Source organism: Capsicum annuum, chromosome 6 (genome assembly GCF_002878395.1).
Source record: "Capsicum annuum cultivar UCD-10X-F1 chromosome 6, UCD10Xv1.1, whole genome shotgun sequence".
NCBI classification, from domain to species: domain Eukaryota; kingdom Viridiplantae; phylum Streptophyta; class Magnoliopsida; order Solanales; family Solanaceae; genus Capsicum; species Capsicum annuum.
Window position 1 is genome coordinate 191901956 of NC_061116.1, and position 20344 is coordinate 191922299.

Here is a 20344-nt window from a genome sequence, read left to right on the forward strand (position 1 = left end):
AGAAGAAGGTCCAAGAAGCATCGTTCTCTTTATTGATGACACAAAAGTCAATTGGAAAGCTGTGATTTTTTGTGTCCTGTACAATTTCACTCAGCAACATGCCCTCGTACTTTTCATACAAATGTGTGCTATTGACGACAATTACCTTTCTCATGTGGGCATATCCCCGTATGCAAGCTCCAAATGCTAAGAAGTAGTAAACGAATGACCCATCAATCTGACTTACCATGATCGAGTAGGAAAACCCTAGATTCAACAACTCCACCATGTGGGAAAAACCCAGCAAGCAACCGTATCCGTGCTCCAGCGTCCCGCGAATGATGTTCTTCATAATTACATTTCCTTTCCAACACATCCAGTAGCTTGCGTGGCAATGCAACTCCTTGAACACAATTCTTTGAATTTCACTTATGCTTAGATCCTTACCATCCCGAAAATGATTTATGCATAGTGAAACAATCAATTTGGATGACATTTTCTTGTGCTTGCGGGTGGCGTGTTCAACACCGCACGTGTGTACCCCGACATACTTGTATATGTGAAATCTGTGCGAGGTTTCGTACTTCCTTGCCCGCAACAACTAGCCACAACCAGGAGATAAGCATTTCGCCTTCAATAATTTGGTGCAGCTCTTCTCCATACGATAATCAAAAGACTGCCTCACCGTTGCTCCATCTAGTAGCATTTTGAGCTATTTCTTGTCGGCAAATATTTGATCACGATAGAAATTAGTTCCGTCAAAGAAGGAATATACTGGTTGGAATCCTATTCCACAGTCGTCTTCCGCATCTTGCGAGTCTGATGAAACGTCTTTCATATGCACACAGTCATCTTCTATATTCATAGGATAAATGCCATCACTCTCGTAATTATTCAAATCGTCGTCGACTGTCGGGCACCGAGGTGGGGATGGTGATGAATTCATTGGTCCTTCGAAGGACCTGTCGACTACATTTATCCTTAAAATAGGCCTAAAGTCATCTGCATCAACATCCATCATGTAGAGGGACACACATGCATCATTATTTATGATCGTAGGATTCACTTTTTCCCTCCAATGCATTAGATAACTAATCACCACATTGCTCGACGCGCAATCTAGATACCCGCTCTGCATTACGCTTGCAACCAATTCGTCGTATGAACTGTTGCGGTGAACAACAATGGGTAGTGTCACCTTGGTAAAAGATCTCTATTTCCAACATCTGGGAGTATTCACCCATTCTTCCATGAAATCACCTGAAACCAGAATAAATTCTGCAACAAACATCCTAGAATTAACCTTTGGTCGACGGTAGATTAAGCTTAGGGTCTATGTCGGGATGTATGCACGGTCGATGAATGACGATGACGGGTCGATGACTGCGCAGATATCTGTACAGAAACTTGAAATTATAAATAATGCTTCTAATCAACGATCGTTGGGTTTATGGAATAAAGAAATGAACCTGGAGTCGCCTCAATTATTGTAATGTACTTCTAAAGAGTTTTTAACTGATGTGACTGATTTAAAGCTTTTTAACAATGGTGGAAAGTGTGTTTGAGAAGATAACAAATTAATGGGGTAAAATGGATGCAATGGATGAGCTTATGAGGTTTGTGGACTGATTTAGAGCTGATCGCCGAAAAATAACGCCGGAAAAGACGCCGGAATCGGAGCTTTTTTTTTAGGGAAAGAACCACCTTCTATTTTTAGCTTTTGAATATTTTTTTTATATTTTTGAAAACCTAGATATTTTATAATGGTGGATGATGGAGTGGGTTGAAGTGTATTATTAAAAACTTGGAGATGAATTTGTTAAGTTAGAAATATTGGGTTAAAGTGTAGTATTAAAAAACTTGTGGGTGAATTTGTTGAGTAGGATAAATTTGTGGTGATGTGGATTAAATGGGGCATTTGACAAATTTTTCACAACGTTTTAATAAACCACTAAATAGTTTTCAAAAGAGCCTTTTTGACCAACTTGTCCAACTATTTATACAAAGACTGATCTATCCTTTCCTTGATACCCACCCACCCCTTTCGGGAGAAAAAAAAAACTATTATACCGGTAACCAAACGAAGATGACATTTGAACTCAAATCCTATTATAGTCCAGCATCTTAATTATAACAACTAATAGCTTTCCATTGGCACAAATGTTACTAGCAACGGAGAAACAGAAATGATCAATTGTACAATAGGAACTGTTGTACTCTTAAATAGGTTTTGTTGATTAAATTTCTTCTCAAACTAAAACTACATTATAACTTTAGTAATACCTCATGTTTACAATGTTGATGCATTTCCTACCTCTAGGCTCTAAGTACTAATGCACTCAAAATATGAAGTGATGAACCTCAAGACGCTTAAAAAGAGAGAAAAGTCTGAGGGAGAATCGGAAGTGCATTAGTATTATATGCATGGAGGACTCTTAATGTTCATGTGAAAGAATAAAAATGTAGTTGAATTTCTGTATGTCTGATGTTTGTCAATATTGGATACAGGCTAAATAATTTTAGAAAACGCTCATCTAGTTTACATGCTGAAGTGATAATTAAAGTTTTATATTAATGTATCGATATTAAAATTTTCTAATAAGTTCTCTTATGGAATAATTTTCTTAGATGTATTACTGCATCACCAAATATGGGTGTGATGAAAATAGTCCTAATTAAAAAGAATGACATTCTAGAAGAAATACTTTAATTTACAGCCAAAAAAAAAAAAAAGCTTCTTTGATTAGTGGATACATAATAACAGCAATTCACAGTTAACATCTTTAAACAGTTAAATGAAAGACAAACAATTGAATTCTAATACATAAGGCCATATGCCTTGCAGCTGCCTTTTTTCCTTCCACATTTTTTCCTTTACCCTTTCATTTTTCCCTTGAAGTTTTTTACTAGAAACCAAAATAGAAAAAATTCTACTATTCTTTAAAAGATTTTCATAATATATACCATCTTCTTGGAAGCTACAAATCTGGGAAGCACTCAAGCAAATGGCTTATATGAGAAGGTGGCTCAACCAATGTGTCAAAGTTCTTCCAATCACCATAAAATTGGCTATTATTAATCCCATTACTATGCTTCTCTTCATCGCGATCGTCTTCATTGTTGTTATCTGTGTAACTCTGCTCACCAAAGCTTGTATCTTTTGTACAGAAAGTTGTTGAAATGGTAGTAGGGCTATCAAGTTGTGGGAGTTCAACTAGTTGATTCTCAAAGAAATTGTGGCTTGAATTATTAATGATCATATTTTGATGATCATGAGATGGATTGAATGTGAATTGATGGAAATTTGTTGGTTGGTTGAATGCATTAGTATTATTGAGAGGTTGATGATGCATTGGTGGAGTACTTGTGATTTCTGATAATGATGATGAAGTAGGTCTATAAGTTGTGTAATTGCCTCCTCTAAAATAATAAGCATTTTGCCATGCTTCTAAACTTGGTTGCTTGTTTGGACTTGGTTTCTTGAATGCCCTACATACCACCCATCCTTCTTCCTGTAAAAACAAAATTTCAACTGAGTTTAACATTTCATATACTGATATTGTGAAAGAAATTATATAACATGAAGTAGAGACGAAGCCAGGATTTGAGCCTATTAGGTTCGACCAAAATTTTAGTTTTTTTTTTAAATTGTTGGGTTCTAAATTAATAATTTGTACATACACTATGTATTTGAATCAAGATTATTGAGTTTGGCTGAACATGTACCAAGCTTGAAGTATTATATATTACTAGTAACTTTCCATAATAAGTGAAATTAATAACCTATAAATACCAAAAGCAATGTACTCCTTATATAACATGTAAATTACGGTAACAGTGTGAAGTTTTTTACTCTGCAAGTATAAATAAGTTAAACTCATTTCAGTAGTGATTAACTAGCTAATTAGGGGGGGGGGGGGGGGGGTTAGTAATAATCATTACGCTAGTTTTTGTTTAATTTTTCCTAATTTATGAACCATTAGTGGAGTTATCAACTTGTTTAATTCCCACTAAGATTGACTTTCTTCTTTCTAATTAATTCGAAAAGTATGGTAAAGTTACATGATTGCAATTTGCATCACTTCTTTCATTGCACTCAAAGACATGAACCTTTAGAAGAAATTAGTAAACTTATTTTAAAAAAGAGGTGGGCACTAAGCACTTCATTGTGCAATCAATTAGAACTTAAATTCTTTATAAAAATATATACCACATTTTTTTACAAAATTACTGTTGTTTAACCAAATTGCAGATTATTGTTTTTATTAAGTTACCAATTAATATTTATTATAGTGATTTATCTGTGTATTGTAAAGAATGGATCTTGGGCCTAATTCAACCTCAAAAGCTAGCTTAAGAGGTGAGGATTGCTCAAGTTCATATAAGCAGACTGGCAATCCATCCCAACCAATGTGGGACTTTTACCCACTCTAATATATATATTTTATAGAATATTATTTAAGATGTTGATGCATAAAACCTAAAACATTACCAGGAGTACACCAAAAAGGTTAGTTGTTCAACTCTACCTAGATGAATATTAAGGCTTATCTAATTTTTAGTGGACTGAGTTATTCAATATCTGTATCGGCATAAGTATGTCGTAAAAGTAATCGAGGTGGGCACAAGTTGGCCCGAACACGAACACTGACCTGAGGAGGAGCAAGTTCAGTGGATTGGAGCCTGTATTCATGCATTATCCAATCAGTTTTCCTTCCATTAGGAGCTCTTCCTTTATAGAAAACTAATGTTTTCCTCATCCCTATCATTTTCTCCTTTGATAAAACAGCTTTATCTCTTCCTGTTGCCTTCCAGAATCCAGCTGCTGTGGCTCTATTTGTCCTTGTTCCAGTAGGGTATTTCCTGTCCTTGTGGCTGAAAAAATACCACTCATTTTGTTCTTCATATCCCAATTTACACCTATCTGTTGTGTTGTAATTTTTGGAAAAAAGAAACTATGTTAGGGATCATGATTTGTAATTTTTGGAAAAAAGAAACTATGTTAGGGATCATGATAATTATGTGAAACAATATTCAAGATTTTGTTTTTGCTATCTACCCTCTTGATCAAAAAGGTTGAGAGGACAATCCTTGAATGCAAGTTAAAATGTATCAACTTTTAATACTCTAGTTAGCTCAATTGTATATAAGGTTAATTAATTATGTATGTTCTGCCTTACTAATTGTTGGGTGTGTGAATTAAGTCTCATGGTGAAAAAAGAAAGGAAAGTTGCATATAACTTTTAGAGAGACTCGATGTAAGATCTTTTGAGAAAAGTCGTGTAGAATCAGTCCAAATTAAAGTGGATAAAGTAAAAATAACATCCACTAATCACTGCTCAGGCTTGTCTTCTAAAAATAACTACTGTAGCAAAGTTTCAACCTATCTAACATTCAATAACATGAGTTGATTATTGACTATTTGTGAATTCTTTCTCAATATCACACCATAATATTTAAATATTTTCGAGTTGACTTAGGTCTTAGCCCAATACTGATAAATGGCCTGTATATATCCCACTGAAGAAAATAAATAGAGATTCTTGCAATCTAATTATACGAGGATAATGTTTTTTTCGAATGAACGAAAGAAAAAAAGAGAGGTAAAGGCTAATTGTACCTTGGATGTCCCATGGCTCGATTCTATAGAGATCAATATCAGTGATGACATCAAGATCAATCTTGAGGGAATTAATCTTTCTCTTGAGATAATATCCAACAAGTTCTTCCTCTGTTGGATGAAATCTAAACCCTGGAGGTACGCATGAGTCCATCTGATCCATTCTTGATTTTCTTCAACTTTGTATTCTAAACAAAAATATACAGATCAATGAAAAGAGTTAATAAGAAGATTGGAGAAAAACTGTGAGTACTTCTCAAGACTTGCTAGTTCTTACTTTTTGATGTTTATATTTATAACACTAAATAAACCAAAAGAAGCTAGCATAAGAAAATATTATCCATATAAACATCAAAAAGTAACTTTTATAAAAATAATATATATATATATATATAATAAAAATAAAATATTATCCTCTCATCAATAGTGTGAAGGTGAATATAGCACAAAAGTGTGAATGTTACACTCTCTAGTCTTCTTGATTTCTCATCATTCACATCCATTCGTGAGCACAAGTCTCATGATCAAGAGGCATATGCTTTTGGTTTTCACTTGGTGTAGTGGAGGGGACAAAGGGTAGGGTTGACTATATATGCGTCATTTCATAAGGAGGACATGGGTTCAAGTCGTACGAGGAATCAACCTCTGGCAGAAATACGATGTAAGACTGTGTACAATAGATCCTTGTAGTGCGGTCCTTTTCTAGATCCCGCGCATATATAGCGAAATTTTTAGCACACCGAATTATCCTTTTTTTCCTTTTTACACATACACATAGTAATAACATATTTAGCATAATCCAACAGGATAACTAGCTCTTTTGTTTAAAAAAAAATGAGATTTAAAATTGAAAATAAAACAAATTTACCTACTAAAAGAGGTTAATGTGACTTAATAATACAAAAGTTATTTATATTATCAATATCGGTAATATATGCTAATCTTTAAGAGAGCTTAATTAATATCTATACACTAATAGAAAAAATAACTAACACTATCAAGACATCTTGAAGATAAATTGTGAGATTAATAACAGAAAGTTAAAATAAGCTACCTATGATAACAAGTTAAAAGACATTGATAATGCAAATTCCGATCTGTCCCTTTTAATTTAGTGTCTAGTTTGTTTAGATCACATCAAATTTTAAAAAATAAGAGACCTTTTTAAATTTTGTTGTCTCAAATTAAAGATTGTGTATAATGCATCAAAATTGTTATAAATCGGACAGTATGAAGCAAACCACAAGCAAAAGCATGACAAGAAGAACACACAGATTGACGTGAAAATCCTTGCGGAAAAAACCGCAGGCAGAGGCAGAGGAAATTCACTGTGAAGGAAAAGAGTACAAGGTTGGAAACGTAGTCTCAATGACGTAATTTTTTTTTATCCAAAACGACCCACTAAATGCACTTATATAATATATGCGTACAAATAAATTCTAGGTCCAAAAACATAAGTTCATATCGCGGGGGCTTCAACCCTGCACCCCGGGCTCTTGGATCAGGCTTATTGGCCCGATCCCTACGCTATCACCACAGACTCCATGAAAAATCACAAATATGAGTCGCACCGCAAACTTTTCAGGGCCAAATCAACAGAATTTGGGTCACAAACTCTAACAAAAACGTCTTTTAATTTTATAATCATATAGAATTTTGAAATTAAAAAATTACAAAAAATAGAAAAAGATAATCTTTTTAAAGATAGATCAATAAAAAAATATATATAACACATAAATTGAAACAAACTGGAATAGTGAATGCATCTTTTATGATCACTATTTTTCTCCCTTCAATTTTTGTTGGTAATTTGCAATAAGTGCAGACCAATAGAGATATCCACAGAGAAACAAGAAAACATAAGAATCCACAAGAAATGATCAATAAGCCAATAGCCTTAGTTGCATGTACAGTGTATATAATAGTAGCTAGCTAGTAAACAGGAAAGCAGCCGAAAACGTTGACTATCTTTTTCAAGAAGAAAAGAAGAAAATTATGTTACTATACATTCAAGTACTATAAATATTTAATAAAAGACAGATCGGTGCATTTAAGTTCTCTAATTTGAAAAGAATTCGATCAAAAAAATTGATTGTGTGCCATTTTATATATTTTATATTTTTATTAGAGATTATTTTCATGACTTAAACCGTGATTTCAAAATAAATATATAAGAAAGAAATGTGAAATATTTCTTTGAGTGCATTCCACTCAATAACACATGATCCCTTCAGGGAAAAAACCCTTTTCACACAACCAACCATATGTATCCAATCTCAAAAGCTCTTTCACTTCATGACCTTTGAGTTATAACATTCAAGAAAAGATCAATCAATAGCCTTTTTTCAGGAGCATATAAGTTATGTATACCATCGGTGTAAGGAATTTTTACACCATTAAATCATCTTTATCTGTTGAAGCAAATAATCTATCGTATTTTCAAAATTACGAATCTTACATTTGAAAATGATCGACTTATACATATTCTTTAGCTAACCTGATAGTATAAAACAAATTTAATCCAACAACGTCACATAAAGAAAGAAAAGCAAAGTAAGAAGCTTGAAGGAATAATTTGCAGTGTTAACTTTCTTTAAGATTAGTAAGTGATCACACATGAATATATAATAGCCATGTAAAATTAGTTCATGTGCATCAAGAAAAGAACTAAAAGAGAAAGATGGTGATATAAACTAACCAGAAAATAATAGCCTTTAGCAGTTTGCTATAGCTGAGAAAGTAACAAAGAATGAGCTACAAAGGAGGGAGAAAATAATATTCTTGAAAGAAAGACAGAAATGAAGGTGGATATTAATAGGAAAGGCTTAATATAGGAGATCAAAGAGGAGGACTCAATTAAGAAATGAGTGGATTAATCAGGTGTTGGTTGAAATGTTGTTGTTGAGAAAGATATATAAATATATATAGAGAGAGACTCTAGCTAACTTAGTAGTATGTGATAAGCAGGTACACACAAAAAAGGAATATAGAATTTATGATTGTGACAGAATGTATGTTTTCAACATAATTTACTCATAAAAGCAAAACAAAAACCTTATTTAATTTCTATGGATCCATTATGTGAAATATATTTACACAATCAGTTACTTATGCAAAAAATATAAATAATTTTTTTCATATTATAACAACATGTATTCATTTGTGTGTCCCTGTCCCATAGGTAAGATTTGGAGCGGGTGTTGTGTATATAGTCTTACTTCTATCTTGTGAAGATAGAGAAGTTATTTTCGATGGATCCTTAGCTCAAGTAAAGCGTAACAAAATGAGTATCAAAAGAAAATACAACAACGAAGAAGTTGTACCGAAGACAACGGAAAAAAAATAACGTTAACAACCTATAATATGATAACTGGAGCAAAGGATGTAATAATAAATTAAAGACTGAGATAGTAGGAGAATCGAATAAAAATATTGATAAAGGAAACTAGGACAACACTTTTATTTATAATTTTTACTCTAATTCTTGGCCTCCATAATCTCCTATCTAGGGTTATATCTTCGGTTAAGTTACATGTGCATCATGTCATGTCTAATCACCTCTTGCTAATATTATTTCTTTAGTCTGCATTTACCTTTCACCATACTCATCATATTATGTCTAATAACCTCTCCCCAATATATGATAAGCATTGATTGGCCATTTGATAAAAGTGATAATTAACACATTATAATAGATTAAACAACATTGATTGTGTAAAACTACATAAACCTAACAATGTATATAACTTTATATTCATATATTTAGAAGTATGAATTTAAATTTTGTGAATTTGTTAGGATAGGCGATAGGGGGTGGGATAGGGGGGCGGGGGGAATAGTTTGCTGATGATTACGCGTGGGGTTGGCAGATTAGATGAAAGGTTTATTTGGACGGCGTGACAACAAATTTTCACGCCACCGTTATTTTATGCTCTAAGATTTTCCACTTTATATTTTTATTACTAATATTTGAGAACAAATGGATTTGAGATCAATTTTCAGTATATCAGTGAAGCTCTAGTTCCACAGTGAACTCTCTGAATTATATTTTATAATTAGAAAGTTAGTCAGGACTCATAGCATTATGATTTTAAAGTTTTGTATTTCCTCATCTTGATTAAATATATGTTTATAATGATTTGCAATACATATGTCTATTGAATAGTTACATGTGATCGAATATTGCCTATACAATTTGTTTGTTTAAAATTAACAAATATAAAAGTATAACAATGACCGTTTCACCGGACCGCTCAAGGGTGAAGCAAGTAAAACGCTTGTTCGAGGCCTCAAAATTTTTAATGGTGAATTTGATGTATTTATTTTCACTTAAGACAATATTAAATATTGTTAACAAAGAGAAGGTTCAAAATTTTGTTAAAAGAAAACTATTTATCTAAAAATATGTTAGAATTTTCAATTAAATAACTTAACTCTTCGTATTAATAAGTAAAGTTTTTACAACATGTAGGTAATGTAATGCAAACACTTGAGAGCTTTATGTTATTTAACAACAAGTATGCAAAAAATAGAAAAAAAAAAAGGTTGTAAATTATCATTTTTATGTGTACCTATATATATACTAAGCCTCTAATTAAAATTTTATTTTGGGCCACTAATTTAATTGAGTTAGTAATTTTTATTATGTCTTAACTCATAGCAGCAAGTATGTTATGGCATTTGAATTTTGAAAAGTGTAGGGCACTCGTCGAAAATGGTCAGTTTGGCGAAGCTATTAGATTCAGTAACTAATTTATTCATCAGATAAATCAACTTCATTTATAACTCCAACATCTAATTGCAGATCTAGAGATTGGAAACTAAATGGAAAGAAAGGGGAGGATCAAAGTGTTGGGATTTGGGTATACATATACTATTTATTTATTCCAAAAGCAATATGCACATAAAACATGTGATTGAGCGTAAAGAAGCCATCAAATTCAGCACAAGCAGCAAAAGTATATTATTTAACTTTTTTAAATTGAAATTTATCGAAAACAATTGTTGTTACGTATCTTTAAAAGATAGGAATAAAGTCTACCTACGTACTATAATATATTACTCTTCTTTGGACCCTACTTAAAAAACATACCAAATATATTGTTATTATTGTTATAATAGTTTTATGTTGAACTATATATCTTAATTTTATTTTATATCTTATAATACCTATACATTTGCCCATAAGGATATGATTGAATAATTAGGAGATGGTTCTTTCATGTGGGAGACTTGGAATCGAATTCATCCTCCATCCATCGCTCAGATATGAGCTCATCCCATAATTTGTGAGCTACTAAACAGTGAATATGAATAGTGAATAGATTATCATAAAGTGCCCACTACAAAATATTCACTCAAAAAATAAAGATCATGATAGAAATTATGGATTTTCGGAGATAACCAAAAGAAATACCTATACATTTTGTTTGTTTTAATATATAAAGATAAAAGTAACACTAATAATTACACCAACCAATACGTCAGAAGAGAATGTTTAACCTTTTGGTCTGTCTAGTGCGCCGCCCTTAGACAATTGGTACACATGGAGTTCACGTGGATATCCATGCTGAAATGTCAGTTGTGGGGTGGTTTGGCAGTAATTAATGGTTGAGGTCAATTAGCCTTGATTAGTTTTGTTTATGATTTGGTTAAATATCGATCTAAATTAAAATCTAACTAAATCGATACGCTTTTTGAATTTTGGGTTTCATTTTGAAGTTTAAAAATTAGATCATATTCGGTTTGAGTTGATTTAACAAAAACAAATCAAAGAAAAAATTAAATTAAATCGACAAATAATGTATTCAATTTTATTGTTACGTATATGCAATATATTAATTATACAAATTTAGTCAAAAAAAAAATCGTCTAGCATTAAGTCATAAGAGTATCTAATAGACTTTAAGTCTTAAGTTCATTTATTAAAAGAAAGACATGAATCAAAAGCAATATATTTATGTGGGAAAAAAGGGAAAATGAGGCTTTTACCTAGAATTTTTTTTTCTTATAAAATTTATTAACCTAACTATAACTTAAATCTCAAGAGATTTTCACAATAACTCAAAAAAACCATAATCTCTATAATAAACGTTACGGTAGTAAGGATTATAAGTTAGTAAAGAATTAATGATTCTTTCAATTGTAAGGAAAAAGGAAGAAGAGAAAATGCATGTCATTATATACTACTAGCTAAATTAAAAAAAAAAAATCGAATTAAATCGATGAATGTATATTATATTTTGTTTGATATGCTGGTTTTCATAATTGATAAACCGATTCAGTTGATTTGACTTTCATTTTAACCAAAAGTCGATTCAAATGCCCTTAATTAAGTGTTTAAGCAATAAGTAAGCTCCTGAAATCATCACACGTTTGCTTACTTTTAACATTTCTTACCACAAATAGAAAGGAAAAATCTAGCTCATTATTTCACAAAATAAATTTCAAAAGCTTCTGTTTTACGTATAAATTATAATAACAAATTAATCTTCCAGCCAAAAATGACATATAAGAGTGAGAAAACACAGAAACAAATTACACTTTTTTTGCACTTTTTGGAGTTTTTTATTTGTCAAGAATGAACTTTGTGGTTGACATATATTTCTCAATTAAAAATATGAATTTTTCTATTCCTATTTTCACGGGTACCCTTAATTCGTAGGCCTTGAGTACAGTAAAAGAGAAGATCTCAAAATCTGGCATTTTTAAAGAATAATAAAATAAGATCAGTTGAAATTTAGGCCACACAAATAGAAAATTTAAGAAAGATTAATTAGAAAAAATTGCAAGCCAAGCATGGGAACCAATACCAAATATAAGGAACACAGTATATATATTATGTAAAAAATTTTAAGGATCGGATCATATATTTTCTAGATGCACCCTTGCCTCTTGATCAAGGTTTACTAACTAGTGGTGGAGGATTTATGCTTAGGTCTTATATTAACAAGGGTGCTTACAATAAATTTTTTCTATGTACGAACAATATATTATAATTACAAAATAAAGGAAAAATATGATTTTATTGTGAGTGAATATCTAAATACTTTGTGATTTTTTTTTTCGAATTCTCTCTATGATTCGAGGGTTGTCGGTAGTGTATTTCTCGAATGGGGTGATTTGAACCTCCGTGCAATGTATTTGATCGCTGGTAACATCGGCAACGGCTTTAATAAAGGTAATATTTGATAGTTTGGTCTTTTTCTAGGTATTCGTAAAGTTTATGAGATTTCGAGATGTCTCTTCAAGGAAATATATATATTACATTTTAAATAATTTAGGGTAAAATAGTCTCTAAGAGTCGTCTGATAAAGTTCCACATCATCAAGATTGTACAAACATATCTGTATATTTTGTTGATTCTTCTCTCGATCGATGAATTTAATATAAGTAATATTTATAGATTTAATCTCTTTGTAAATATTTCTTTGAGTTTATGAATTGAAAGAACAAAAAAGCTTCTAAGAATATTAATAGGATTTGGTTAATCCACAAAATTTTAATATTTATAACAGATGTCGAATTTCTGATCACTCTATCCATTAAGATTTAGAGTTTGAGGCAAATTAAAGATGACCTAATATTTATGGTAAAATGGATAAATGTATTAAGCACAAGTCACTATAACATAACTAAGAAAATGACAAGGCGCCGCTTTTTCCTAAAATGTCTTAATCAATAATGGATAATATTTATGGTCGGCTTGCCACTTACCCTTAAAGCCATCTATCAATAATTAGCTTTCACTTCAATTAACTCTAACCTTGAGGAACTAAAACTTAAAATGTCTTCATTTATTTTTTTAAAAATAAAATACTAAGAATTGTAATTTACTTGAGAAATACAAACCTTTTCAAGCTTCATCCATTAAAATGGTTGAATAGAAATCTACAACTAGTTTGGCAAACTTACAGAACCAAGACTGCTCATTTTAAGTGAATAATTTAATTTAATCCAATTTAACTAACTTAATTTAAAAAGAAAATTAAAAAAAATAAAAATAGAAGGTTCCATATAATATGATATAATAGGAGAACCGAAAGAGACAAAAAGAATGGGGCCAAGTCTTCCAACCAATGGATGTTAACTACTACATCTCATATTATCATTGCAATCTAATATCATCCACCCACCTCTCTTCTTTTTGTTTTTTTAAACATTTTCTTGAACATAATTATATTAGTAATTCTTTTCCAACAAACCACAAATTAACTACCTTAATTTTATCTTACTTAGATTTTTGATGAATAAAAGCATGGTGGATTATTACTTTAAGACTAATCATGTGAGCACCTTGAAAAGGACAAATAAATTAAGGGGCAAAAATATGATCACTAGTATGAACAAAAAATAAAATGAAAAACACATTTATTAGAAATAACTCACAAATTATTTGAGTTAGTGACCTCGATAATCACTCAACTTATGATAATTAATCACAATAATAATTTGATTTTGTTTTATTTTTCAAAAATCACTGAATTTTGTCGAGTTAATTTTCATTATCATTTTAATCGAAAAAACAATTCTCCAATACCTATTTTATGACATGACAAGTACTCCTAACTCGACCCATTTAATGAGTTGATTATATATATATAAGAGATGTTTTAAATAGCGTTTAACTAAATTATTATTCAATTTCTGCAGATAAATGGGCTGATTATAAAAAAATGGATTTTTTCCATTTCTTTTCATTAATATTTGGTATCACGTACACATATAAGTATAGTACCAAGAAGACATTTTCACTTTTTATATTTTGAGGAACTTATGATTCGAACACTGAAGGGGAGCCTTGGAGTAACTGGTAAAGTTGCTGTCATGTGACCAGGAGGTCACGGGTTCAAGCCTTGGAAATAGCCTCTGGCAGAAATGCAAGGTAAGACTGCGTACGATACACCCTTGTGGTGGGGCCCTTCCCCGAACACCGAGCATAGCGGTAGCTTTAGTACACCGGGCTGTCCTTTTTATGATTCAAATATTTTTATGACATAAATAATAGATACTCGAATTGCACTAATTACCGTACTTGATACAAGTCAAATTCATCAACCAAATCGTACTGGCAAATTATTATTGTTTTCATCTTAAATAATGTTTGCTTTGTAACAAGCGAAGACAAAAAAGGTAAGTCATATATAGGAGAATTTAGAGAAAGTAGAGTTATTTTTTTTTTTTTTTGAAAAAAACTTATTTTATTATGTTTGATTAAAATACGAGAAACTTGTTCACTAGTGTGTATTAACATGAATTATAATTGACCTTTAGATGACTATGTCTTAAATTTCAACATAATTAAGCAAAAAATTCTAATTAGGTGACTCATTTTTCATTTCATAGTTCATACCAGAGCTTTTGTAGATAAAGTTAATACATGTATTAGTAAAAAAAATGACAATTATTTTATGAATTAGTTGAGGTGCATATACATTTAACCCATACATTTTTTTTTTTATATATAAAGAAATAGAAGGAATATTTGTACTTCTGTTCAAATTCGTTTAGCGGGATATGATGATTGGTTTATGCAAATTTCCATTCTTTTGGTTATTGTTTAGATTTTATACCTACTTTTAACAGTTTTACAAATATAGTTTTTATGATGATTGCCGATTTAATTTCTGTAAAAAATTTACATTATATCATAGTCTAACTTATTCTGATAAAATTTTCGATATGTTCATAGAATATCTTTAAACTATAATCTAAAAAATTCGTTAATTAATTTCTTCCCCTTTAGCAAAACAAGAATGAAGAATTGTGATAATGAAACATTTCACAAATATGGTAATTAAGTGGAAAATGCATGGGTTCAACTTTCAAGAATGTCAGGCGAGACATAATAGTGTTAGTGGAAAAGCTTCTAGAGCAAAGAGATAAGGTGAAAATAAAATTATTTGGAGAATCATTAGAAAATCAGAAACTAATCATATGTTTTTGCCTACCTAAAATGGACTAAACTTTATTTTTTCGTGTGAAATTACTTATCGTATTTTAAAAAAAATAGTCATCTTAAATTATTTATTATTTTATTTTAAAAGTTCAAAACAAAAAATAATTAATTTGTTTACCTTTTATAGTAATTACTAATTATTCTTATCAGTTAAACACTACAAATACTTTAATTATGTGAAGATAGACACATAAATAGAGATACATTTTTAAGACATAAATAAAAATTACATAGTCAAAATCTCTCCTAATTAATGTCGTTTTTAAGACCATATAAAAGAGAAACAAATAACAAAAACATATTCATTGTAATTTCCTAAAAGATGCTTGGGGAGGTTGCATGGTCTTATCCCTGCTTAATTGGTGGAGATGAATTTAGTAGAAGAGAAAACACGACAATTAATTTGGGATGAAAAAGAGTAAATAAGAAAAAGACAGTTATAAAAAAACATGTCCCACACAGTGGCAGAGTCAGGATTTTCAGTAAGGGGTTCACAAGTAAATATATGAATTAATCGAAGGGAGTTCAACATATACTATATATATATAAAAAATAATTTTAATCATATAAATTTAGTATAATTTTTTGTTGAAGGGGGTTCGAATGAACCCCTATGTGAAGGGTTAGATACGCCCCTGGTCCCACATAATTATGTTGAATTTTCCGGAAATCCATGGTAATATATATGTTCAAAACATTAAAACGTAAAATATCCAAAATGTTGCCCCACTCTAGATACTATTGGTTGAATATCTCCTTCACACCATGGGCCTTTCTATTTATATATAACTAATTTACTTGTTTGATTTCTTTAGCAATCTACATTAATTTTAATGTTCTTTTTTGACCCTTTACTTGTTCGAAAGGTTCAAGAAGGTGACATATGTTTTTGGTCAAGTAGATGCTTCTTTTGGCCACATAATATTGATTAGCGATAGACTAATCAAGGTCAAGATTTTAACATTACCTAAGGAATTAAGGAAACACGAAATGTGAATTGGTGAACGTTAAAATGAGTTTGAATCAATAAATGAATTATTGTCTAATTTTATTCAATAGTCAGAGATTAATTGGATCAAGATGAGCTAAATAAAGGATTACAGTCCCAAATCGATCAATTTTTACCAATTTTATTTTTTTAAATTTATTTTCGTATAATTTGGTTAATTACCAAAGAAAACTAATAAAAATGAACTTCTCTTTCAATATAACTACTTTTTTTTTATGGGTTCCTCCCCTGATGTTCGATATCTACATTGAAATTCGACAGATTCAGATTCGTATATTGTAAAGCCCATATATTTTGGGGGAGGTATTTCTAACATGATTTTTTACATACTAGAGCTCAAACGCAAGACTTCTAATTAAGAGTAGAGGAATCTCAACTGTCCCACCAAAAAACAATGCTAGCAATATAGCTATATATATTAATTAAATTTAAAAAATTATTACTAAGTAAATGGATTGTATTTTAACAAGTCAAGGTAAACTAATTAAATAAATTAACTTATCATTTGACATGACTAAGCATGAGGATCACATGAACAATATTGTCATGAATTAATTTTACTATTCTTAGTTACATCGTATGTGGAATGACAATTGATCAAGAGAACATTTGACCATAACTTTATGCTTACGTTTATCGTATGGGATAGAATTATGGGTGGTAAAACCATATATTTGTCTTTTCTTTATAGTTGTAATTTTGATATCTGAAGAAGACAAGATATGTATGTGTTTTTTTATACTTTTATTTCATGTGTTTTTTCGTTTCATAAATGCCAAAAGAAGGCACAATCATCTATGTGACTATATATATCTTTCGTAAACTTAAAAAAAAATATCTTTTGGTAAACTTATATCATAGGCATGAGAAAATAATTACACTCAAGTTTAAGTGTATTGGTGTGAACTCTTCTCCAGCCGCCGATTTCCAAAATAAAGTGAAAAAAGCTAATCAAATGTAGATACTATAATTATGGTTAATAATAACAAGATTTTCGAAACATTATTACTCTCCTAATTCTTATATTATTTTATTTTAGTGCTATATTTTTTTTTTCTTCCGTTATCGTATTATTTATTGTTGCTATTATTCTCTTCTACTTTATTTATAACATGCATAGGTTTTTCTATTATTGTATTTCCTATCAATACTTAATGTTAATATATTATACTTGAGACCAGATTCTATGAGAAACCGTCTCTATACCTTCACAAAAAAGAAATAAGACTGCATAGACATCATCTTCTCCAATTCGAAACATATTTTGCGGGGCATTCTAATACTTACTCACGCATGATGTTACACAATCAAATCTCTCTATAACATCATTCCATTATAATATTCAAGTTTTTTTTTTTTTCGGAATCAATTTTATTATCATGTTATATTAGATGTTTTCTTAACAGTCAAAAAGTTATACCGAAAAACATCATTATAAAAACTTAACTATACGTAAGGAAATAATTTAACATAAAAATTAGAAACTAAAGTAAGAAAAGTTTATATTCAAGACACGTGTCGCATATTCATTAATTTGTTGATGCTAATACCATATAAGTTTTGTCCAAACAAGATATACCTAATATAGAAGTAAACTCAAAATTTTGAGTTTGTGAATTCTCAATATTTAAAAAAAACATCTTACAGAGTTCTTAATAAACTATGTATATATACTAAATGAATTTCTTAAAGCAAATCAAAGACTTTGGTTAAATTTATTGAATTCTATCAAAAATTGAACTAAAATTTTAGCTCCAACCCTGCCCTTATACCATCAATTTTTTTAGTATTTTTCCTTAGTAGTTAGGAGTGGGGGTGGGGGGTGGGGGTGGGGGTGTTGGATTGCTTTGGCCAATGATTATTGTACAAGTAATAGTGTAAACTAAGCAAGTGGGGCGGTTAGTGGGCCTGTGGATGTATGTTTTTGCTGCCTTCCCCAACAAAACTAACCTACATTTTCAACTCTTTCATCATGTATATGATGGCATTACCAAATTACAAATCTAGACTTCTACTATCTCCACAAATTTGACATATAAAAAAGACTATATATACCCCCACCTGGCCTCCACAAAAGCATATCAAGATTTCATCACTCAAACTCCAAAGTCCAAAGGGTTCAAGTTTATTTATATTGAGTAAATTAAAGTAATTCTCTTACAAATTATGTATGGAGCCATAAGAGTTCATTTACAACTTATGTATGGAGCTAATTGGAGTGCATTTTGTGCACATTTTACTTAGGAGCTGTTTCGCCATGAAAATTTAAAATCCATTCACTTTATTTGGTATTTTTAAAGTTGAAAATAGAATTAAAGTTGTGTTTGATCATAATATTTTCAAAAATATTTTAGACTTTAAATATATTTGCTTATAAAGTGATAAAAAAAAAAAATTTGAGTTCAAAAAAGTAAAAACACCTTAAGAGATATTTTTTACAAAATCAAAAATTGTGAAAACCTATTTTGGAGAATGACATGCATATTGTGAATGGAGGTGGGGGTGGGGGGCAACTAAACTTGACAAAGACTTAACAAGGTCCTAGAAAAGGAACTAAAAGGGGACAAGAGGGCCGGGGTGGGGGTGGGGGTGGGGGTGGGGGTATATTAATTTTAAGTAGGGTTGAAAATGACATGTACACAACCCATGTTCTCCTACTTCCATTTTACTAAAATAATATTCCATATTATATACTCTTATTCTACAGTTTGATGATTACTTTCCAAGTCTTATTCCATTTTGTCTCTTTCTTGTTCCTCTGTCTTTTTTATTTCTTTCTTGTTTTCATCAAACAATTAGAACCTTTGTGATCTTATGAGGCTGTAATGTTTGGACCAGCAATAAAATACAATTCCCCATGCTATATGTGTATCATATACATTATCCTTTTCCATTTTTTTATTGGTACATTTTGCACTTTTCCAGTTTATATATTTGTACTTTTTGAATTCCTTTTTCTCTCTTTTTGTAATTATATGTTATTAGCTGTTGCTTGCGTTGAAAGCTGGAAGAAGACATGTTATGATCATCTCAGACGAAAAGTACTGTTCGTTTTTTCTCATATATATATATGATTGATTTAATTCTAATAATTCAATCCATTTTGTTCTTTTTATATGGCCATTTCCTAAAAGTTACCTAGAAGAAGAAGGAAATAAAAAGATTTTAGTTCCTACTGAATATTCATGATTAGGCTACAGATGTTTTCCGAAGTTTGGACTTGCCATGATATTTCATGATACATTTCCTCCATCCCCTTTTATACGACTCTATTTTACTTGGCATAGTATTTAATGAAAAAAGAATTTTAAAGTTAAATTGTTAAGGGTAGAGGGAGTGTAATATATAGAATTGTCCACAATGGTGCGAACAAGCGCCTATGGATATCATCACATGTATACCATCGTTACAACAACAACATAACATAACCAGTGTATTCCCACCAAGTGTGATTTGGGACATGTATTCCATCGTTAATGCTTCAAAATTTGTATCCTATTCGTTACCACAAGATGGCTAGCTTTCATAATGATGATGTTACCAATTTCGAAATTACTGTGCACCTCTCTCCAATGCATGTTTAAATTTTCGTAGTTTATCGAAAAACAAAACTCGAGCTTGTTTGACATATACGTGTGGACTAGAAATTAAAAAAAAAAAAAAATTGATGTGAAATCTAGTAGCATCCAAAAAAACAGCATAAACATACACCTTACTTATCATATTTATACAAATCTTCATCCTTACAAAATAATTACAATAATCTCAACTAATTATG

At 30.7% G+C, this 20344-nt stretch overlaps 1 protein-coding gene across 2 annotated transcripts; it reads right to left on the reverse strand.

Annotated features, from left to right (window-relative positions):
• Positions 1 to 2699: 2699 nt before the first annotated feature.
• LOC107874832 (NAC domain-containing protein 30) lies at positions 2700 to 8494 on the reverse strand. Of its 2 annotated transcripts, none has more exons than XM_016721553.2 (4): positions 8298 to 8494; positions 5600 to 5787; positions 4632 to 4903; positions 2700 to 3491 (listed from the first exon to the last, which is right to left on the reverse strand). In XM_016721553.2, the coding sequence occupies exons 2-4, from the start codon at positions 5760 to 5762 to the stop codon at positions 2958 to 2960; spliced, it is 969 nt and encodes a 322-aa protein (XP_016577039.1). In that variant the 5' UTR covers positions 5763 to 5787; positions 8298 to 8494; the 3' UTR covers positions 2700 to 2957. The 2 variants fall into 2 exon arrangements, with proteins under 2 accessions (XP_016577039.1, XP_047269609.1); XM_047413653.1 differs by lacking the exon at positions 8298 to 8494 and adding an exon at positions 6064 to 7330.
• Between the last annotated feature and the right edge of the window lie 11850 nt (positions 8495 to 20344).